This window comes from Cyprinus carpio, chromosome B20, assembly GCF_018340385.1.
Source record: "Cyprinus carpio isolate SPL01 chromosome B20, ASM1834038v1, whole genome shotgun sequence".
Lineage (NCBI taxonomy): Eukaryota > Metazoa > Chordata > Actinopteri > Cypriniformes > Cyprinidae > Cyprinus > Cyprinus carpio.
The window spans coordinates 6,752,717-6,777,218 of NC_056616.1; the positions used below are offsets into that span (position 1 = coordinate 6,752,717).

General features: G+C 35.5%; 1 protein-coding gene across 1 annotated transcript; it reads right to left on the reverse strand.

Moving 5' to 3' along the window:
• Window positions 1–1,910: 1,910 nt before the first annotated feature.
• On the reverse strand, window positions 1,911–23,668 carry LOC109099227 (ezrin). Its single transcript, XM_042747464.1, is given in 14 exon segments — window positions 1,911–2,170; window positions 4,053–4,208; window positions 4,397–4,489; window positions 4,577–4,737; window positions 6,384–6,514; window positions 7,367–7,530; window positions 8,711–8,807; window positions 10,462–10,608; window positions 12,111–12,194; window positions 12,327–12,601; window positions 14,681–14,776; window positions 17,649–17,732; window positions 21,891–21,964; window positions 23,481–23,668. Coding segments are annotated over 13 exon segments (1,668 nt in total). The 5' UTR covers window positions 21,903–21,964; window positions 23,481–23,668; the 3' UTR covers window positions 1,911–2,002.
• Window positions 23,669–24,502: the final 834 nt, after the last annotated feature.

Here is a 24,502-nt window from a genome sequence, read left to right on the forward strand (position 1 = left end):
AGTGTTTTATGAAACTGAAGACTGAGAATTAGTGTATGGTTTTGCAGATTTGGTGTGTGGTTCTGGTGTTTGAGTGTCAGGTTTTAGAAACTGTATGACAAGTAAAGATTTTGTGTGCAAGCAGTTGAAACAAACTGTAATATGCCAATATAGTTTTTATTATTTATTTAGTTTTAGTTTTTGTTATTTTTGTTATTTTAGTTTTAGTCAAGTTAAACTAAATGAAAGTGAGACATGTTGCCTTTGGCAGCAAAGTGAAATAAAGTAAGTTTAAGGTTTTTATGTTATTTCATTTCAGTTCATATTTATTTTATTTCAAGTTACTTTTTAGTTATCTATAATAACTCTGCAATGAAAGTGTACTGTACATTTAAGTGGTGAGATAAGCAAATATTATTAGTGAGACAATAAATTAGCAAAATTAGTCAATTTTGAAATAAGAAAAGAAAATTTACAAACAGATGCTGAGTACAAGATACTGAGTATCTAAACCAGTAACAAAACCAGACAGCAAAGTGTAAAAAACAGTTTAACCTTTAATAATCATCGGAATACTGTAGTGTAATGGATTTTAATAATTCCATTTAATAATTTTTTTTTGATTTTATTAATTTGACATTATAATTTTTTTAATGTTCGCTGAATTTGTTTTTCTATACTTTAATATTCGCTTATTTTTTTGGTTATTTTTTAAATTACATTCATCACAGAAGTAAAGGTGTCTTAACACTACGTGATTTGTGCTATTTTTAATAGTTTTAATTAAAATATGAAAACTCCGCTCACAGATCCACCAACACAGCATATGTCAAAATCCATTTAGATACCTACTGAGATTACAAAAGTCTATTAAACAAATCTTCCTTCATCCCACTGTCATGGCCATAAACATTCAGTAACTAGTTCAAAGTCATAAAAATCAGTTTGTAGCTAATGTAGGAAATCTAAGGATTTAACATGCTTTTGAACATAATCCAATATATTTATATATATATAAAAGTATAACTTACATATTAATCTCTTCATATAGTAATTAATACATTATAGTATAATATACATATAAGTATATTTTAAATATTGATCTCTTCTTTTGTAAGTAAAGAATTCAATACCCAGAAACCTTAAATAAACCCAAAGACTGAATAACACTAACACAACTATAAAACCAAATATTCTGGCAAAAAAAGCAAAAGTCAATCACTGAATTAAGAGTTTTACTTGATCAATAATTAAGAGTTTTAATATCAGATAATACATCAAATTAATCATACTGCAAGCAAGCCCTGTGCTGAGTGGATGATTAATAAGAAAAAGGGGGAGAAAAAGTACCACTTATTACAACCCAAAACTAATTAAAATTATATTTTGGCCAGATTATTGAAGGAGGATGTAGTGTTGGCACGTGTGTTTACAATATCAATTAGCGCTTAGGATTTTTTATGGCAAAAAGCAGAATTTTTTTTTTTTATATCAATTAGCTTCATATTTTTATGGCAAAAGCAGATTTATTTCAGTACATTCTGTGTAGGTTGGTTTTTGTTTGGTAAGTCTGTTGTGTTTTTAAATTAGCAATTTGTTAATGTTTATGGCTACATATACTGTATAAATAAACATTAGAAGTTATCACTAATTAGTATTGCAAACAAAGAATGAACAAATGACCAAACATTAATAAATGATACTGTTCATTGATTGTTGATGATTCCTCATACATTAAATAATGCTACAGTACAGAACCTTACTGTAAAGTATTACCGTGAAATTCAATGTACACCACTAAGGGGTTAACATATGTGTCAAAGTGTGCATTTTTTTAATAATTTAGTTTTTTGTGCATGTTGAACCAGTGTTCATATCAAATGAATCAAATGTTTCTTTATTGTTTTGTGTTTTTTTTTTTGTATTTGCATTGACCACTCAGACGTAGGGACAGAAAGAAAATGGACAAGGGCTTTGAGACGCCTTTCCTCCCTCCCTCCCAAAGTTTCCTGGTCCAGATATTTTATAATGCCTCAAACTCATCAATACCCTCTGTTTAGTGTTGCCCTGGCGATCTGCGGAGAGTTTTGTATTTGTCGTCGGCCGACCGCGCAGAACGTCTCTGTTTGCAACAGTTGTTCTTCGTCTTCTTGGTGTCGTCGCGAGCCTGGGACAACTCTGAGGTCAGAGCCTGTAAAGAAGATAATGTCAGCAATTTAGTGATGCTTCTTTGATCCGTGACTGAAGAGAGCGATAAGAGCTGGATCCATGTCATATAACCATAAGTTAGTTGTTAAGTCACTACATTATATTGTCATGATAGGTTTAATTTTAAATTAATAGAACTGGTTCTTTTCATGCCTAACCCAATGTAAACAACCATAAGAATAACTGAATCTCTAGTTTTCAAACAGGTCGTTATAAGTCTCTGGGTGTCGTCACGAGCGGGACAACCTGAGGTCAGAGCCCTGTAAGAAGATAATGTCAGCGGATGTAGTGATGCTGCTTGATCGGACTGAAGAGAGCGATAAGAGCTGGATCCATGTCATATAACCATAAGTTCATAAGTCACAACCCTACATCCTCATGCAGGATAAATTTGCATTAACAACCTAGAACTGTTCATGCCTAACCCAGTGTAAACCCTAAACCCATTCAGAATAACTGAATATCTAGTTTTCAACAATCTTATTAATCTATAGTTCCCTCCGATTTAGGTTAGGAATGTGTTACGGTTGGGTTTTGGGGGAGGGATAGTGTTTGAACTGTTTTGGGATAACAGTGTTTAGACTGTTTGATAGTTATGTTGTTTTAGGACAGATAAAGTACAGTATGTTATTTCAGGAACATGACCTACTTGGCAGAATCAAATTGACCTTTTTTGAAGAATTACTATTTAACCATTCCATAACTTTTTGTTTTATATAGCCCTGCAGACAGAGGGAAAATCTGTTGTTGAAAGAGTATGTTGCCCAAGGACCACAAAGATCTGTTAGCGGGAGCACCTCATTCATTCATATAAGACAACCTTGTTGAACAAAGTTGGTGTTTTGTTTGTTTTTTATAATCATTGGTGGGTATTGCCCTAACTATTCAACCAAGAATAGCTCTAGGTCTAACCAACCCTAAACCCAACACTCTACTAAAAAGAAAGGCAAATAGCTAGTAGTTTTTTTTTTTTTGGGGGGGGGGGGGGCGCTGGGTTGTGCAGGGCTAAGTCATTCTCCTACTCACAGAGAGCTTTAAGCCACCACTTTCTGACACACAGTATAGCTTTTTTTTTTTTGATCCAGTACTCCCTGAGAAGGCCTTTGTTCTCTTGCATTTGCACCTACAATGGGAACCCAGCTATGATAGAGATGACAGAGGATGGCAGAATCAGAGCTTTTGTTGGTTTTAGGTTATTTACAGAATCAGAGCTTTTGTTGTTTTAACTTATGTACAAGTATCTACTCGATCAATTTCTGATTAGTTCCTTCAGTGGGAAATATTTAGTGGGATGCTTGATTGTAGCCTGGTTTTGTTTTTTATGTCTTTAGATTTTTTATTGATAAGATGGTTCTTGGTATTTTGGTTCAGGGACTTCTACACAACTAAATTCTGCAGGAAAGAGGATCTCCGTGAGTCAGAATGAGTGACCCTCTTCTAGACCCTAAACCTAAAATCAGAAAGCAGTGACAGGTTATAGGAACGTTTTCTGTATGATTAACCTTCATTTAGAGGTTAGTGATAGGTTATGGGAGCGTTGTATGGGAAAGGGTTATTCAACCCCTCTAATTTATAATCAAAATCACCTGAATCATCTAACCAAGGTGTTCAAGATTACTTGGATCCAGTTGAATACCTCTGATCCAGGACCAATAAGGTCTTATAATACGTTACAGGAAGGTAGCTTTCTGGAGCGCAGGAACAGTTTAGTTCTGAAGCAAACAAACTTGGTAAAGACCTTGATTAGTTGGCTCACTGGTGTTGGACTACATGAAGGCGCTAGAACAGGGATGTCAAATTTAATGTAACTTTAGAAGTTTTGATGAGTTTATATAAGGTCTTTCAGGGTTGTTAGGGATGGTTACTTTGGTCATTGGTGTTGGACTACAGTTGCTCTCGCCATCGTCATACTCATTCTCATCAGGTTCATATACAGGTGGTGGTGGAGGGAGAGGTGGCGCCGTCATCACCATGTGAAGCTCCTCGCGGGTCTTCACCAGGTCATCTTGGGCCTCTCGTGCCTGGAAGAACACAATCCAACACCACAAATATAAGACTAACAATCCAATTCTTGAAGAACTTAAGAGTGCACTACAACTATGGATGTACAGAAAGCTTTCAGACAAATTTGCAGGAATGCAAACTCATCAGGGGTGAAAAAGGTGACAAAGATCTTGAGGTGACGGGGGTTATGTCTTAACGGTCTTACTCTGTGCTGCCATGTCATGGCTTCCTCCTCTTTGCGTTTTTTGGCTTCCTCCAGGAGTGCAATACGAGCAGTATGTTCTGCCAGCTCAGCAGCCTGAGAGAGATGAAGGGAGGATTGTTAATGGGGGAAAAAATGATAAAGGCAAAGTAATTTTTCAGAGAAAGAGTGTTGGGTTCTCACCAGCTGTTCTTGACTCTTCAGCTGATTCTGGGCTTGACGGGCCAGTTCCTCCTTTGCGAGCAGTGCTGCCTGCCTCTCTGCCTCCAATCTGGCTGCCTCCTCCTCGGCCAGCCTCCGTTCACTCTCCAGCTGCATGGCCCTCTGCATTTGCTCCTGCAGGTCTGCAAACACGCATCCAGATTTAATTTAAAGTGCAACCATCATTGCATTTTAAGTATGGGTCTGGGCCTCACTGTGGATGGTGAACAGTTACAGATCTGGGATGTTAAAAGGGTCATGAACTAAGAAACCAAAATTCCCTTGATCTTTTGACACATAAGAGGTCATTGTACTATAAAAAGTTTCTGTACTACAAGTTTCAGAATTCAAAACGTTCTCGCTGCCTGTTTAGCCCCGCCCACCGATTCCCACATATAGTGTAGAGAGAGAGTTTGACGCAGGTCTACGTAGAAACCAAATGATAAAGATGGCTTTGAAGGCACAATTCGACGGGGATTTTCAGAAAGATTAAAACTGAGACATTGCTGTGCCGAATATATTGGATCTGACAGCAATGTCGCACCACACAAGTGTGAGTAACTTTTTTTTATTATGTGATCACTATTGCTTTGTCTATTATTACATATCATTTGATATGTACTGAGTATTTATGAGTTTTTAACCTAAATCACAGCAGCGTACATCTGTGAAGGATGTCCAATCAAAGCAGTGGGTGTTTACTTCTGAGTCTACAATCCGTCACGCCTATTCAAACAGAGCGTTTCCTCTCCATACAATGAAAGTTGATGGGAACCAAGGGCTGTCAATCTCCAGAAAGACCCACTGAAGCATGATTAAAGTACTTATGATTCATGCACTATATTTCAAAATATGTGAGGCTGTACATTAGCTTTCTGTGTCGAACAGCTGATATTCACTGAACTCTTGTTTGACAGCGGTGGACACCATTCACTTTCATTTTATGTAAAAAGAGAAGCTTGGACTTGCTGCTACATATGATTCCATGAAACACAATCATATAGGTCCCAAAAGACATACAAATGAGCACAGAATGACCAGTTTTCAAATCAATTTTCCATTAAGCTGATGAAAAAGGCAGAAGTTATGTCATATTGAGACAGAGATCATGCTGGACTGTGTATAGTTAGAGATGGCTGATGGTTTTAGCATGCATGGCCACAAGATTTAATCCAGAATAACAACACATAGATTACTGTTTTCACATATTACTAATTTCTGAATGAAAAATTCTTTGTCCAATAATGTAGTCTTGTACTGAATATCAGAAAGGCAAGCTTTATGGCGCACACAAAAGAAATATGACATGCGAACAGCAGAAACAGAGTAACAGGTGCAGTATGACACCATCTTGTGTTTGTATTTCCAGTCAATGGTATTGTCCGCTGGAGCACAGTCATGATCAAAGTATAGTGTCTCTGCTTTATAGGATAACAAGCTTAAAGGTTACATAAACTCAAAAGACCAAAGTGACTGTATTTGGCTTGATGTTTCCAATTATGAGTCAAATTTTCCATACGGACTCACAACAAAACAACAGTCACAATGATTGTAAGATTTGAAAAACTATAATCCATATTGTGTTGTTTAATAAAACTAAATACCGGCCGTTAAAATTAAATGTCTTTTCTGAAATTCCTCAGTCAAAACAATTTAAATGTTGATTGTTTTATTTGCTTATGTGAATGCAGTCAATAAATACAATCACCTTGCATCAGACATGAAAATATTTTAAATCAAAAAAGTTTTTTCCAAATAAAAACAAACACGCTGGATCCCGGCTTCTTACCTTTTTCCGCTTTTTTGGTCTTCTCCTCAAACTGGTAGAGTCGCATCATCAGCTCCTGTTTCTCCCTCTCCATCTGCTCTTTCTCTCGCTCTATGGCCTCTCGTCTCTTCTTCTCACCCTCCAGCTGAGCTCTGCAGATAAGACACAACCAAAGAGAAGTACAGTGACGTTTGCTTCTCTATACCCACACACAAAACTCATCTCTCATACTGTCCTTCCCAAGGTGCTCATAGTTCCTTGACCAGCTGCAAAAACAGCTTGTTCAGAAATCGTTATGGTTTCCTGATGTCACAACCATGAGCAGATTGACATAGGACCACTCATGTTTACATATCAGTGTCTATTCAGTATTCAGCATCTTGGCCAGCCATTTGGAAAGTAATTTGCAGCAACAAAGTAACTGGAGTTGACTAAAGATATATAAATAAATTCAATTCAATTCAATTCGATTCAATTCAATTCAATTCAATTCAATTCAATTCAATTCAATTAATGCCATGCTTTGCCAAGCCATAGATTCTAGTTTACTAAACTAAACTAAACTAAACTAAACTCAACTCAACTCAACTCAACTCAAATTCATACCAGGGACCTGTTTCATAAAGTTTACCAAATAATCCTGGTTGATTCAGTTGATTTGGATCAAAATAAGTACGACTAAGTGAAATAAGCCAGGCTTATTTGGTAAACTTGTTTTATGAAACAGGCCCAGGCTTTGCCAAGCCAAAGTTTCTGTGATTTAAGATCCTTAGTGTAAAATAAGGTGTAGAATATGGTCAAACAAACAAAACAGAACAGAACAGAACAAAAAAAAAAACGAAGAATTAAAAAAAAAAAAAATAAAAAAATAAAAATGTATACAAGGCTTTGCCAAGCCAAAGTTTAGAACCGAGCAAGTGTAGAATATGGTCTCTTTTATATCCTGCAGCATCTGCTGATGAGACAGCATCACTCCTCACGTCACCATGGTGATTCATCCTCACCTCTCCATCTGTTTGTGTTGTTTCTCCTCTCGAGCCTGTGCTTTCATCTGCTGCACCTCGATGGTGTCCGGCTTCCTGCGGCGCATGTAAAGCTCATGGTTCCCCATGCACAGCTGTAGGATACGTTTATTAATGCGCAACCGCGGGGCGTAGAACACAAAATCCTGCAGGGTTAAGAAGAAAGATGCAAGATGTAAATGCAGGGGTTATAAATCAGTCAATTTATGAATCTTTGATCAGATTACTAACTGTGTATTTATTGAATAAAGTCCTGTGATAATGTAAATGTAAAACCTACAGAAAGCTGTTGTTCTGAGCAGCTGGCTCTGACGCTCAGAGATAACGCTCTGTGAAAGCCAGCCTGGCGTTTATCAGCCAAAACAGCCCTGCTAAAACTAATGACTCTTAATGGTAAAACTGCAGACGTTACAGTGATTTAGTGTTTGTGTGTCAAAACAAGTCTGAAGCATCCCTAGAGAGCATCTCAGCATCTTTTGAAGTGTCACACTGCAGTGTCGTTCCAGTATTATTTATACACTCTAATAGTATTTATAATAGTTAATCTAGTTTGTTAGTTCCAGTCAAAATTGGCCAGCCTTTTAAAAATGATCACCAAATCCTGGATTCAGCATTTCTGTCAATTTGTTTTCTTTCAGTTAGCACAGGTTTTGTCATAGCCTACGACCAACCAGGTCCAAAAAGAAATACAAAACAATCTAATTGAAAAAAAGTTAATAAAAAGAGACTAAATCCAATATTTGGTAATAATATTGCATAGTAAGAAATTTACAAGCAATTTTTTTTTGTAGGCTGGACATTTTTGACTGGGAACACAACATGAGTGTTAATATTTTGAATCAGCTTTTATTTATACATTTTCTTAATTTTAATGTTAGTTAAAGCTAATTTTTATTAGGTTTTAATATTTGATCATTTTCTAGCTTTAAAAGGATTTTTATTTAAATTTTAGTCATTTTACTAATAATTCACTTCTTATTTTCTTTTTTAAACTTTCTCCCATAAAATAACTTTTTTTAGAGTTAAATAAATTTAAATTTAAAGATCATCTTGTTACTGTTTATGTGCTCAATGTCAAAATTTACCTACAAATGATGCAGCCAATGAAATGTTTTTTACTAATTTTTCATCATAACACTTCTAATCAGAAAACTCTGTTTAAACTAGATTTTGTATCCAACATGTAATCCTAGATGTTCTAACATTAGTGTGACATAAAATGATCGTATATTAGAATGGAATAAAACAAGTTTTATTCTCGTTGAGGCAGTTTTTCAGTTTTAAGGTGGGACTGTGAGGTATGAAGACAATCACAGATTCACTTACTGGAGCTTTTTTATCTATAGGCTTGATGACAAACTTCTTATCGTTGAAGGAAATGTTTCTTATTTCGCTCCAGGGGAATCCAATTTTCGGAGTGAGTCTGTAAAGACAATGATGAAATCATGAGAGGCGTTCTATATTCATTCCAAACATACAGTCACGCAAGACAAACGCTGTAGTCTGGATGGAACATGAAATCCTGATTTTGAAAACGTGGATGACAACAATCAGATCTCTGGTTGCTGATCGTGCAAAAATCTAAATATTGGCACTGAGATGGGTTTGTAATGCGGTGAGAATGTTGTAGCACAGGCATGACGGTCCGACGCTGAAATACTCGAGGAATGTGAAGACAAGGACGGGCCTGTGATTAACGTGAGCGGATGACATCATCGCAGTGAGGAGTGTGCCGTGTGATCTCTTTGTGGAGCTCATGGGAGTGGCGTTACAACTACGCCTTCTAACGTGCATGTCACACACAAAGCTACCGCGGCCCACCTCGCATGACACACCACAAACGTTCCCTGAAACCTATGACATAAATGGTTAAAATATTTAATGATGGTAATAAAAATGGTATGTAACTTCCTGCACTTGTAACTCAATCAATTGTTCTTTTTTTATTTTCATTAAATAATCTATAAAAAAAAGAAAGAAATTCATAATAACCATATTTGAACAATAACACTTTACAGTAAGGTCAAATTAGTTAATGCATTAACAATGAGCAGTACATTTATTTGTTCACATTCATTCATTGTTAACTCATTTCCATTAATTAATGTCTACAGATACAACTTTTGATTTGAATGTATTAGTAACATTAGTAATAATGCTTTTTTTAAAGATTAGAATTCTAATAGAATCTTGTTTGTTCTTCCTTCTAGCATTTACTGTCCGAACATTGCTTTGATGGGGATAATGGAAAAAGAAAGTAAACAAAAACACTTTGTACTGCATTTTGGCATTGACTATTACATTTTCCATCACTTCTCATGGAGCTTCAGTGTTAAACTATGACTACATGCTTTTGGAGACTGTTAAGATGGTTCATTTGAAACAAATGTGAAGGATATGGCCAACTCAGGAGATATCTTGAAGCTGAACGAGCACAGCAAACGCAACAACACGAACAAAGATCCAACGAATGTGAACTATTTCACAGGTTGTTTTGCAACATGGTTTTCTTATCTTTACATGCGAGTACTTGTGAAGCCTTCTCTCAGTCACATACAAAATCCTTGCCAAGGACTGCATAACTTGAAAAACCAGTCTTTGTTGCTATGGTTAAAATAGAGGGCATTGTGGGGAAAAAGCCATTAGTCGCCACTGCACTTACATACACACACACACATACACACACACAGATCTCTGTTTGTGGAAAGACGAGCACCGTTCTATGAACAATGTCCTCAAACCAAACTAAATCACAACAAATGTAATTTGAGAGGAATCTCCCAAACAGACTCCTTAATATCTTGAATTTCAAAAATTATGAAAGTAATGATGATGGAAGTGCAGGCCAAAGGTATTACCAATTAGATTGGCATACCACAAAATTACCATGGTATTACCACAATCATACAGTACATATAAGTATTACCATCGTATACCATTATTTTGACATAGTACTGCCACAATATAAAGGGTGAGAATTTAAATTGCATTCAAAAGAAGAGAAAAACACGTTGGAGTTGAAATGGCACTTGAGATGTGAATAATGTCAAATGAATGTAGGGAAAGACTGAACTCACTTGTCTTCTTTCTCATAGATATTTAAGCCCAGGGCATCCACACCCAGCCTCAGCTCTGTTCCCTTCTTGTTCTTGATGTCAAAGTAGTTCACCCCATACATTTCCAGATCCTGAGCAATCTTCAGGTACTCAAGCATTGCGTCCTCTCTAAGAACAGAGAATAAAACAGAACGGTCACTTTCAGTTTCTAATAGACTGCTGTACGATGGGACCAAAATCTTTTAACATAGTATATGTTTTTTTTATAGTAATAAGAGTATATAATAATGTTGTCATAACTAGGGTTTTACACATTATATAATATATTATATTATATTACATAATCATACGGTATAGCTTAGAATGACATAATCCAGTAAATTAAATACTAAAGGCACTTAATTTCACATAATTTAGTGTAAAGTAGTGCCGTCAAACGATTAATCGCATTAAAAATAAATGTTTTTTTTTTTGGTTTATATAATGTGTTTACTGTGTATATTTATTATGTATATATAAATACAAACACATGCATGTTTATATTTAAGAAGAAATATATTTTAGGCTAACTGAGACTTGTTATAGCACTTATATATCATTGCTCTTTTGTTGTTTTTGATTGCTTCCATTGTCCTCATTTGTAAGTCGCTTTGGATAAAAGCGTCTGCTAAATGACTAAATGTAAATGTAAATGTAAGAAGAATATGTTATGTTTATATATTAAATATATTTATATATAATATAAAATATAAGAATATGAATATATAAATGTATAAACTTAAATATTTTCAAAATATATACTGTGTGTGTAAATACATTTAACTTTCATTAAATTATATGCATCATAAATATAGACAGTACACATTCATATATTATGTAAACAAAACTTTTATTTTGGATTCAATTAATCGCGATTAATAGTTTGACAGGACTAGTGTAAACTAAAACTGAAGCTATTTTTTTTTTTTTTTTTTTTTTTTAAATTAAAAAAAAAAAATTAATAAAATATAAATATTAGATTTAACAACTTCATAAAAATGTTGTCCATATAACTAATTGAAAGACATTTTAGCTGAAACACTTAAATGAGTTAAATAAATAAATACACACATAAATTAATAAGTAATTAAATGAATCAATAATAAATACAACTAAAATTAAAATGAAAACTGAAGAAAAAAAATCAAACACATGCAAAATATTAATGAATACTGAAAAAAATATATAAATAATACTAAAATAACCCCAAATGATTATTTCCTTTTTTTTATGAAATTTGACTATAAATCAAAAGATAAAATTAGACACAAAACAGCTGATACAGGCACACCTGTGACTGCACTTCAGTTTAATTCTATGTTGATATGGAAAGTTGAGACTTTAGCAACCATACACAACCTACAGTGACATTTATAATTGCATGGATACTCTATATGTCAAACCACCAGGGCCTATAGACTGATATATCAAGCAAGTCAATTTAGGCACCAGTCAATAAATGTGCTTGACTGACCAACTGACAGAAGTGCTAGTTTCTTATTTCTACAATCAACTGACATTTTAAAATCTACATTTAAGCACTGAGGCCCATTCACACCAAGAACGCTAATTATAAAGATACTACAACAACAACAACAACAACAATATCTGAAAGGACGTCGTCAACTTACTTGAGCATTCCTCGATGCTCCTCATGCCACACCTGAATCCTCTCCTCCCACTGGTCCCGTGACAACTTGTGCTGGTCTAGAACCCTGCAATCAAACAACAGGAGGGACAAAGACTCCTTTTAAATGTTGTCCAAAACCAAATTCTGGTGAGCAATGATGGCAGAATTCAAATCCTATACGTCCAGGAGCACATGCCCCAGTTAAGCCAGTTCTCACCGTTGGGGCAGGAGGCGATCTGAGGTCAGGTATCCAGGCCTGTGCACTTCCTTGCTGAAATCACCAAATTTGGCCTGCACTGAATAGGAGGCCAGCAGCACCGCAGTCTCTGGAGGACAGTAGATATCGTCACTCAGAATGCCATCTTTCACTTGCATGAAGAACAGCTTTTGAGTGATTTCCTGGATCAACTCATCCGACACATCTTCTGGGAAGAACTTGGCACGGAATTTAAACTGGAGAGGGTTCTCCTTCCTCACATCCTGAGCGGAGACCTGCAAAAAAAGGGGGGTGTTAGTATTATATACTGAGCTTTTGCTGACTACTCATGAATGTTTTACTACTCCAAATAGGTTTCAGCTCATTTAGGCCACAGCCAAGGAAATATTTGTAGGACATATATATATAAAAAACATTAAATTAATATTATGAATATACCATTATATAAATAAATGTTTTTATTTATTTATTTATTCACCAGTCAGTTTTTGTCCTCTAATCTGGTGTGCATTCCCAAAACCATCATTATTTAACAATGGACACAAGTTTCATTAAACTCCATTGGTACATTGGTAATAGATATTCAACTTTGTAATATTTCACTTTAAAATAATACAATAAACATTTTATTTATTCAAATAAAACTCTGGAATTAATACTAATATATTTATGGCTTAATTCATTTTCAAACATTAAACCAGCCAGCTTTTACTCTGGAGCAAAACCACAGAGAGCCCTTACACCGTGTCTACACCGGACACAAGAGGTGTGACAAAAAACAATAGAACCCTTCATTATCAATAATGCAGTCTACACTGGATACGGTGCAGCACGACAAATCCCTGACACTAAACTGCTGCCGCGTTCTTTTTTACGATATGCTGACACAAAGTTCAAATGATTTTTAACGGTGGCTTTGTTGTGTCCACTGTAGACAGACTTTAGCTGTTGTGGCATGACAACAATTATCGCATCTGGTATAGACACGGTGCTTCTCTTTAGTTGACCACGTCTAGTTCATAAAAGCTTCTTATTCCAATTTTTTGGAAGACAGTTGGTGCATGCTGCGTTCTCCCAGCTGAGCCTTTCTGAGACACTGAAAACATCAGACTGTGATCTGCTCACATGTAAATGAACACAGTGCTGTGCTTCTCTCTGAAACATGCAGCACATGAATTCATTTAATTACATAACAGCTTTTGCGATTTGATATTTACACTAAGCCATATTGCAATTCCAAATGATTTCGATTAATCATGCAGCCTGAATGAAGTTGGAGCAGGAATTATTATTATTATTATTTTTTGCGCATTCAGCCATAAACACCAAACCAATCAATTTTTTTTGTTCAAATATGGGTGTTTCAGGGTTAAACAATATTTTTTACTTCAAGCTCTGATCTGTGAAGTGTTTACAAGTGGAATGAAACCAAACAAGTTTCTTTTCCTGAAAATCTCAGTTTCTTTGACTGCTCCTGATTTATGGTGGGTTAAAATCTCAGTTATGAGCTGCATTAAATATTTCACACCTTTTTAAAATAACAGTCCTTCAAGGACACATACAGTATAGTTCTGGCTGTAGATAGCTAGTAAAATCATAATGTAACATCACATTAATCGTAGTGCAGGGCTGGGAAACTTCTGTCCTGCAGAGCAGAGCAGCTACCTGCCTGTAGCTTTCTAGTGATCTTAAAATACATTCATTAGCTGGTTCTGATGTCTTTGATTATGTACTTCATGTAATGAGATTTTACTCCAAAAAGCACTTCTTCTCTGCTGTGGAACAGAGGTGCACGTTACACTTTTTGCACATCACTTTGGGTGTTCCAGCGCACACAGGAACCTTGCATCTTCCCTTTTTGTCACACATTATTTGCCCTTCTCAATAGGAAATCCTGGTTAGGGATGGGAGCCATGGGCCCCTGCTTCCTTACCTTTTATCGCACAAAGTTGCCTAATAATTAATAAAACAATCAATCTACAAAAATCAGACTAGCACAATTAAGGAAAAAATATAATTCAATCTTACAAAAAGTAATTAATTTCCATGTATGAGTAAATCAGCTTTCCTCTGAAGTATATTGTGTCAGGTATACGAAGACAGTAGGCTGAACATTTCAGTTATGTGTTTCCTCGTTGCTGATTATGTCACAGTCCAACAGGTGAAGGGCATGTATGAGTAATCTATGCTTGGGAATCTATATGTCATCAAAAATATCAAATACTTAAATGCATTTATGAAAACACAGAGTACTACTTCCTTAAAGTACTGGACTGCAGTCAGGATAGAAAGCGAAAACACACATTCTGTAGAGAAAGTCAGAATATCATTGTTGTGCTTAAATGTACAATTACCTTTTTATCAAGTTTCAGCCATGTAAGGTACCCTTTGCTGTCCATATGCTGTAGTCCGAAGTACCATATTTCACGTACCCCCATGGTCTTCACCACCTGTCAGGAAGAAAAGAAAAAAAAAACTTTTAGCACACAATAAACAGATGAATTAATTATTAAGCTGTTGCTGACTGCTTTGCGACTATTGTATACTTAGTGCTTTGAAATCCAACAGAGCACAGGGTTACATTTCCTTGAAAACAGAATAAAGGCCATATTTAAATATACTGAATAATATTATATATATTTATATATATATATATATATATATATATATATATATATATAGGCCTTCTTTCCATCACAAAGTACTGTAAGTCATTAGCTCATTCACACTGATTAGTTTCTGAACGAGCAGCCCTGAAGGGAAAACTTTAGATTTCAATGGGTATACATGCACGTACACAATTTCCCAGATGTTTTGTGCAAGATGGTATTTATTACTGTTTTGGCAAATGTTGCAGCTCTCTTGCAGTCGCTGTTACCTGCTGGTCCAACAGGAGTTTAGATTAACACCCTGAGAGTATACAAAATTATTGAATTTTCAACATTTGCACCACTGTTTAAAAGTTTTGGGTCAGTAATTTTTTTTTTTTTAACATACTGAGCTATGATGGTCCTGTCCTCTTTACGTGATAATATGAAAAAATACATGTTTAGAATAAAACATGTACTGATCTAGTATTGATCTATGAAGTGTCACACATGCATAACCAAATAAATAACCTAAATAAATAAATAAATACACACAGAACATGTGCCATCTGTAACTTTCTGAAACACAAAAACTGCACTGCAGGAAATTACTAATAGGTTTCATCAGATTAGGTTTTTATTTTTTTCAGAGTTTTCCTGAGTTTGATTGTGGTTGGCAGCAGGGAATTACCCCCAAAGCATGTGCACGTATGTGTGTCAATGACATGACAGACAATTAGTTTCCAAGTGTGATTCCGTTTATAAAGCACACAACCACGCTCACCTTTAAATTATTGTTGTCCTGAAAAATTAGTCCTGTCAGCAAAACGAGCTTGTCAGACTAGTAACCAACCAAACTGTACAGGACTGACAACAGTATTTTTCTTCTGTGTGAATGTAGCTGAAGAACACTTCAGTTAGGGGAAAAATTATGGAAGAAAATCTAAACAGAAACCATCTCATGACAAATGTTTTACAGATCTGCATTTGATAAAAACAAATATTTTTCTTCAACCAATCAGATCTTCTATTGCCTTATATAACCATTCACAATCATACCATATCCCTGGAAAAAAGAAAGAAAACGAAATCCAAAAAAGCTGGTGACAAGGACGTAACAAATGCTGTTAACCAGCTCAACAGGTTCTAAGCATCTTTAAGCTCACTGACAAAGCTATTCGAGAAAGTGGGTTTAACCTAAGTAGAGTATTACCTAGAATGTATTTATACTTATTTTTTCCATTAAAAAACAGCAATAACCAGCTTTAAAAATAGGTGTGTTTCAACCCAATGAGAAGAAATAAAAGAGTCAACCAGACACGGGTCACGGCACCAATTTCCAAGATTGAATTTAGTTAACATAAGCTTTATTTAAATTAAACACCCTGCTAAGACTTATTTAATAAGAACATTACATAATTATCCATAATGCTCTGGACTTTAAGAACTTTTTTTTTTTTTTTTTTTATGCCAGCGTGGACAGTTGGACTGCCAGAGGCTTCAGTGCAAACCTCTCATCTATGCCGTGTGCCATCCACAGTTCATGAATGGCTCATAGCACTTACTCTGAAGTAGAGACTTTTTCAGCTGTGGGTTCTGTTATGAATGGGAAAACTAGAGTGTGATCATAGAGGAACAGCCATTATTCACTGTTTCCACAGTCGTGGCAGTCAATGAGCACCATCATGGTAATGGTCAGTGAGTCATAAGTCAAGGGATATGCTCTTTTAAAGAAGAAAAACCCTTCCTGTGAGGTTTTTGTGGTGTTCTGGGCCTTCTATTTGCAGGGGATTATCCCATGTCACCAAGCCGGTAATTAAATTAGGTCATAGGCATCGGTGCTACTGACGGATGGCCAGTGAAGTCTGAGTTTGTTCTGTGACATCCTTAACTGTTTGTTACCATTATTTAAAATAAATATTATTTATATACATTTATATGTATAAAATTATCATTTAAAATAAAATGTTTATTTAAAAAAAAAAAGATACATTTTATATTCAAATAAACCAATATACTGTAAATTTAGATTTATGCATTTTTTCCTCCTGCTCTTTTTTTGTGTGTGTGTGCTTAACGTATACTTTGCACTCCTGCTTTTGCTTGAGCAACAAGTATTTGACTAAGAAAACAAATGTAAATTTCTCTTTTGTATTCTTGATTTACCTTCTAACATTTCTCTGAATAACTGTTTACAATCTTTTTTCCTCTCTGCTTCAGCTGAGGGACATGGATTTGTTTAAGATCAAGGAATTGTTGGAAGAGAATGAGAAGGGGTCATTGAGGGATTAAAATAATTGATTGCAGATGTCAGGTATACACTGTCTGTTAGTTACACAAGCAGAACTGCTATGAAATGAGTCAAATCAGTTGTCTCTTTTTCATGGAACCCATTGCCTTAAACCCATTTAGGTAAAGTGGATTATAACTGTGAATAGAATTTTAAAACAAGTCTGCATTTTTGTGCATGCATCTCATTACACATTAGAGTGGAGGCGCATACCTCATCAACTGTTCATATTTAAAATTTTGGCAAAAAAATAAAAATACTGAATATTTTCAGTGACTTGCATGTAATAATAAATACAATTTAAGACAAATGGCAGAAAACCTTAAGAGTTTACGCTTACTCTCTGAAAACTGTTTGTAAAGCATATTTCAGTATTCATGCACATGAATCCTAACCAATGCTTGTTAATTCATCTATTTCTTGTCGAGATGTTTAGTTGCAGACCTGGTCAAATAGCTGCTTGCCAGTTGTGCTGGGCTGAACGGCAAACTCCAGCTCCGCGTCCATCGTAGTGACGCGAACATTTACCTAAAGAGAGGGAGAAAAATTACATTAGCAACCACTGTTGACATATGTTCTGTTAAATAAAAAAAAAGCAATTGAGAGGAAAATGGTCATCTATTACAAGATGGTTACAACTTTAGATTTTACTGTTTTTATTTTATAGAAGCAATTTCAGAAGCAAAGGTAATAAAAGAAATTCTGCAATGATGAGACAATCACAAGCACGCTGGCCAAAAAAACAAAAACAACAAAAAAACCCTGAATACAGTACTGATCTATGTTGATAACTTTAGTCTGATTGTGTAGCAAGCTGATGACCCAGACTATCGTTCTTGAAGCAGACATGGCTTGAAAGAAACTGGGAAAACAGAAGGAGTGGCTTCACAGAACAATGTGCCTCAGCCACTATTTGTAAAGGGGAAATGCCAATCTATTCTACTGTTAATGTTTGACAGGACTAAGTCAACAAGAAAAAGGCTGAAACTGCTCTACAATCAAATTTGTACCATTTTATGGGACAACAAAGAGTCATTTTAAAGCACTTTCCCAACAAATACGAAACAGAGGCGTTTCCTCACAATGAACAGACAACAAACTCACAGAATCAATGAACAAGGAATCATTTGTGAGAATAAAAAAAAAAAAAAAACATCTAATTGAAAGTATTCATTTTAGTTCCCATCCAGGAAAAGAAGACAGCAGTCTAAGAGGAGTTTCCAAATGACAAGAATTGCCATTGTTGAGATCGTAAAGCACAATCATAAAGCGCACATCTGATTCAATGATCCATATTCATGTGATTACCATGTGAACTGTTAGCAATGATGGCGGCTGAACAAAAATAAGTGAAGAGACTACTGGTGGAGAATCACAAACACACCATACTGGATATGTGCAATGAGTGTGTTGTCTGGTAAGAAAGAATAACCATTTCTAATTATGTAACTGCTTTGAAAACAATTACTCCACTATGAAATTTCCTAACTATGTAAACAGAAACTCACACAAATGTTCAGACCAAAGCAGTGCAGAGAACACAGATTCCACCTTTTCAGCAATACAAAAAAAAAAGGAATAGTTCACGTCAAAATGACAATTCTGTCATCATTTCACTTACTCACACTTTCAATTACTGTTTTCCATGGAACACAAAAGGGGGAATTTTAAAGAATGCTTGTAATTTATTTTCCATACAGACTGCTTTTATGATAATTCAGGGGATGTTTTTGTGTCATTTTTGAAGCTTCATAGCACCAGTCACCTTGAATAAAAAGTCCATGAAAAAAAAAAACAGGTATTTACTTTCTTCCATGGAATATGAAAAGAGAAAATGTGTCATATGGTGAATTTTGTGTATTATTTTTTGAATAATAAAAATACAACTTCATTCATAAAATAATTACTTCAAACATAATTCGAAAGACAGCAATTGCTGTTATAATAATGTACATAATATAGAAAAAATTCACTTTAGTCATATATATATATATATATATATATATATATATATATATATATATATATATATATATATATATATATATATATATATATATATATACACACATACATGTATATACAATTTAATTCAAAACATTAACCAAAACTATAGTACATCATTGATACAATTACAAATAATCAACACTAATAAATAACTTGATATAGACCCTCCACTGACAATAAAAAAAGAAACATAGGCCTGCTGTGTACATCTGAAATCTAGTGGTGAAGAGTTCAGCTTAAAGACTGGCATCCAATTCGCCAAAGAGGGGGAAACGGAGGGGTATCCATTTACCCAGCAAAACAAAGGGTCTCTTTCAGAAACCCTTTCTCAGTGGTCCACCTCCTGCATCAGCCTGCATTTTAATAGAGTCTCAGCATTTCTCTGCATTGCTCTCAAAATGGTTTTAGCTGACCGACAATCTTTTTTGGCTGCAATATACAGGTGAAATCGAGCACGGTCCCTAAGCTCAGGTTCCGATAAGCATCACTGGGCAACAGACTTCATCAAACCAAATAATCTATGTTACAGCGGGTAAAATTCTGACTACTAAAAACTGTTTGTCATCACAGACACCTGCATTTACTGTTGATCTACAGACAACATACCCAGTCAGCTACTGACCAAACCTAAATTGGAGATTTTTACAGTTTCTTGCAACAGTAAATCTACTAACCAGTCCTTTATTTTCAGTGTCTCCTGAATTATATAGTAGCTGGGCCAAAACAACAGCCAAGAAACCATCTAATTATTCAAAACCTATATTTATCATCTGCAAATGTTCCAACCCCGGCAAATTGGAAAAAAAAAAAAAGAAAAAAAAAAAAAACATGCCTCTGGCGATATTTCTGTAAAATTATATTTCACCGCTTCTTGCACATTTCACAACACTTTCCAAGTGAAATGTCCAGCGAGTGGCAATAAAAGCATGTCTTGTCAGAAAACGGAAAAAAGTGAATCTGGCAATGTTTAACTTTGATTGTATGTATCGCGGCAGTTTGGAAATTAAATGTCTAGTGAGTGGCGCTAAACGGTTAATGCTCTATTGCGCAAATAATGTATAACTTACTCTGAATTCTAAAATGCAGACGAAAGTGTTAACAAAAGAGAATGTGACAGAAATATGCATTTGCTATGCAACCACGCCACTTTAGCTTGCTTTTACAAGTTTTCGAGCTTTTTTTTATCAGGACTCGCACCCGAGCACACTGCAAGTGCAATGCTGTACCGGGTGAGGTAACAAGCAAGTTTACTACATAACAAAGCAATACATATGGAGCTGGTTGAATAGTGCAAATGCCAAAATGTTTTAGTTTACAAATCACACACCATGGTGAAAGTGTTGTGAGGTCATGTTATAGGTAAGGAACTGTGAGAAAATTAGTTTTTATTAATCAATAAACTACTTCTGTAATCACAATTTGTGTGAAAAGGATTAAAAGGTGTTGGTGTTTTATGCCACTAGTGTTCATTTCAGCTGGCAACTGCAGTGAATTGTATGTAAATTGTATGCATTTTTGCAAAACATGTACAGTAGCCACAAGCACAAGGAGCCCATGCTGAGATGGTGCTATGATGACATGTACTATAAAAGTAGGGGCAAAAACTAAATGACACTTCTGTTGAGGGTTGCATGTCTTGAGTTGCATGAACTTCTCTTTGCTCAGAATGATGGTACTGTTCGTCCTTCATTGAGCTGGTTTGAGCTAAAGCCAGAGAGCACATGAGGATTGATTACAGCACAATGAGCTTTTGTGCTACATCACCAACGGGCGTGACAGACATTGTCTAGTTATCAATTATTCAGCAGAACAAACGATAACAAAGATTTTAGAGGAAACACCCTCAGCTGCTGAAAGTGCTGATTATAGACACACCTGAAACATGCTATGGAACAGGAGGGGAAATATTAAGACAGAAAACAGAAACTCTTAAAATATCTTCATAGGGGCTCAGTGTAGAACTAAAAAAAAAGTGTAACTTACAAAATTCTATCATTTAATTTGATCATTTTTACTTTATTGCTTGATTTAAAAGCATCTAAATGACTGAACAATATTGACAAAAATACTCTTTTGTACTCAAATCCACCACTTCCATCTAAACAGACCATGGCACCAAGAACAAGCCTCTGTATTCAGAATTTCAGCAGGATGAATGAGAAGCTCTAAGGAAAGCATCATGATGTCATTTCCTCTGTCCTCTTCCTGACAACCCTGTTACCATCTTAAATTAACTGACAACAAACTACACTTGCTGTTTTAAGAGTGTTTATAAGCAAACACAGATAGCAATCAATGCCGTGTTTAAAACTGCATAAAAGTCACACGTACTACTATTTTGTTTTGTAAACGAGCCAAAAGCAGGTATAAACGAGACCCAAACCTTATAAACTCTGCCTTAAAACAAACCAATGTGCCTCTAAGAAGTAACTTAATGACAACTGACATAATTTCGCTCGCAACATGTTCTTTTCAACATTTAGAAACTGTTTGAAGAACCAAACTTTCATTCCGTTTCAAAATAAAATATAAAGTCACGATACAAAAAAAGTTTTATCAGACCAGAAAACCTCCATAATATTTCAAAACACTGAACAGAAGTTGAAAACATGCTAAACACGCATACTGATCCTATAAACACTTTTAACAATAATAAAATAAAACTCGGGAAATACTTACAGGTTTAGGCATTTTGTATCCTGTTGTAGATGTCTTCTGTCAAAGAATATAGTGTGTTTCCACGGAGCCTCCCTCTGAAGCAGAAAGAGCAGAGCTATGAGAATGACTCAAGAACAGTCTGTCTGTCATTTAAAGGTCGCACTCCATGTGAATCACGATTAAACACTGGAACTCAGGAGTGTGACAGCCTCACCCAAAAGAGGTAACACCGCCTTTTAATTTTAACTCCACACCCCATTCTACAAATATTTGCTCCAGTCTCTGTCTCCCAAACACCGACCCTTGATAGAGAATGAAGTCAAATATTCGCTTAGGCCTATTAAACATTACGGTAGCTGAATCATGCGAGATATTTAAGATATTCCCATAAAATATCAAACTAGCTAATAAAACTCATTGTGGGTATGAGACGACGCCGAATAGCATACAGGTTTGGACATTTGTCGTAGTTGAAATATGTTTGCATTAAAGTTTATGAGAGCAAATTGGTGTCAGACTAAGTTAGGTAGATCATCTTTAGGTAGGGGAGAACTTTGACACCCCCACTAACAATTAAAAAGAAAGAAAGAATTTTTGTCGCATTTGCTGCACTCAGCTGTTTATCTACGATGATGTTTTATTAAAATATTACATTAAATTGCATTACATTTTAAATGTTATACTTGCACAATGACTTTCCATTATAAAAATACTGATTTAAAAAAAAAAGAAAAAAAGAAAATGCGGTATTTAGGATATTTCATTTAATCGTGTAGGCTAATACGTTATCTTCAACCTGTCAATATGTCCTAACTAACGTTATTACAATCTTACGAGGCTCTATAGGCTATTCTACAATATAACACTAACAGTTCTGGTGTATTTGAGTCGGACATTACAAAATTAATAGCAAAGAATTCATTAAGTGAGTCAGATTGCGTTAGTATTTCATGTGATGTGTTTTGATTAACTAAAAATATCCGGTTCATGAGAGTCATTCATTCTTGAATCATTTCACGGCTCGCGCTTTATTAATGATTCCCTAAAAACAAACAAACAAACAAAAAAGAACCGGCTCATATGAATCACTCACTTGGGAGGTGGATTATGCTACATTTGTCAGGCTGTAGGTGTGTTCACTAAGCCATCTGGCTCATATAGAGTCAGGGGATTCGAACTAAAAGATTGACATTGTGTCAGAGTATTAAACTAGAGGTCGATTCATTCGCTCCGGCAAAAGAAGGCAAGTCTGACAAGCGTTAACGGATTTCGATATTTTCCCATGCGTAGCTAGTCTCTCACTAGGCTAAATCTAAACATAAATTTGCATAAGAGTTTTTTTTTGTCCACCTATAAAATAGTCATGTTAGTCATACCTATTAAAATGGGAAGATTGTTATTTTTTTTTCCTTGTTATGTTTGTAAAAAGTCCCATCTGTAGCTATAGTAAGATTCAGACTATCCCACCGCGATAATCAGAGCAACACCTGTTGGTGGAGATTTCTCTTTGAACTGGGCGGCGTCAGAACAAAGAGAAACGCATGCATTATAGACGCACTAACTGTATTGTGCTCTTTGACCCAGGCAATAATCGATCGGAGCAGATCTTACCAGAGCCGGTGAGTCAGTCCAGTCTAGCTTCGGTCGAAAATTCCCCTCCCTACGAGAAAACGAGCACAGAGTCCGGCGATGGGAATATGGCTGACGGTGCGCTCACCTTTGTGCGCTCAGCTGAATGACAGCGGCTCCAGACCAGTTCCTGTTCCAGACACGCTGCGGCGCGCTGCGACGCCCACAATCGCGCCCTGAGCTTCAAAGCCTTTCACTTCATCCAAGCTGAATGACATACGTTTACTTGAAAAAATGAATGCAAAGACAGAAACATTTACAGATTTTAAGTAATTGGTTATACCTAGGTCTCACATTTGTGTCAAACTGTCAATAAATGATTTCCCTGCATAGCCTACTCTTTTGCACACCTTTTGGTTGGTTGTAATAATTCTTCACTGCACTGGAGGCAGTTATTTCCATGCAAACTTAAATCCCAACTCTAAAAATGAATGAATAAATAAATAAATCATGGATGGATTTATATGTCAGTAAAGCGAAAGTGTGACAGAGGAACTGAGCAAAACAGTTGAAGATATTATTGACATCACATCCTCTAAATTAGTAATTTTTCAGGAAATGAAATATATTGTGGAGATATCACAAGTTTAATAGCAAAGCATTGACTTATATTGATATGCATATGCTTTAAAGAAACCCCTGATTTGAAGCACATTTGGCATCAATGCGTTTGACCAGTGAACCAACACACCTCACAGCATATATGCATATATAGGCCTACATGTTTTCACTTCTGCTGGTAACTTTATTATAGTGCTGTTTGAGAGCAAGTTCAAAAATCGGAATTTGGGGAATCTGGGTTTTCGCTTACCCAACCTAAGCATGTTGAGCACAAATTTAAAAATATGCTGAACTCTAATTGCATGTGCTATATAGGACAGCTGGGTAAAAAGAAGAAGAAGAAGAAGAAAAACATTAGGCTATATGTTTCTGCTTAAGTGCTCTCTGCTGAGAAAATGATCCTCATGCCACCTCCACACCTTTTGGGGATTGTCTTATATGAG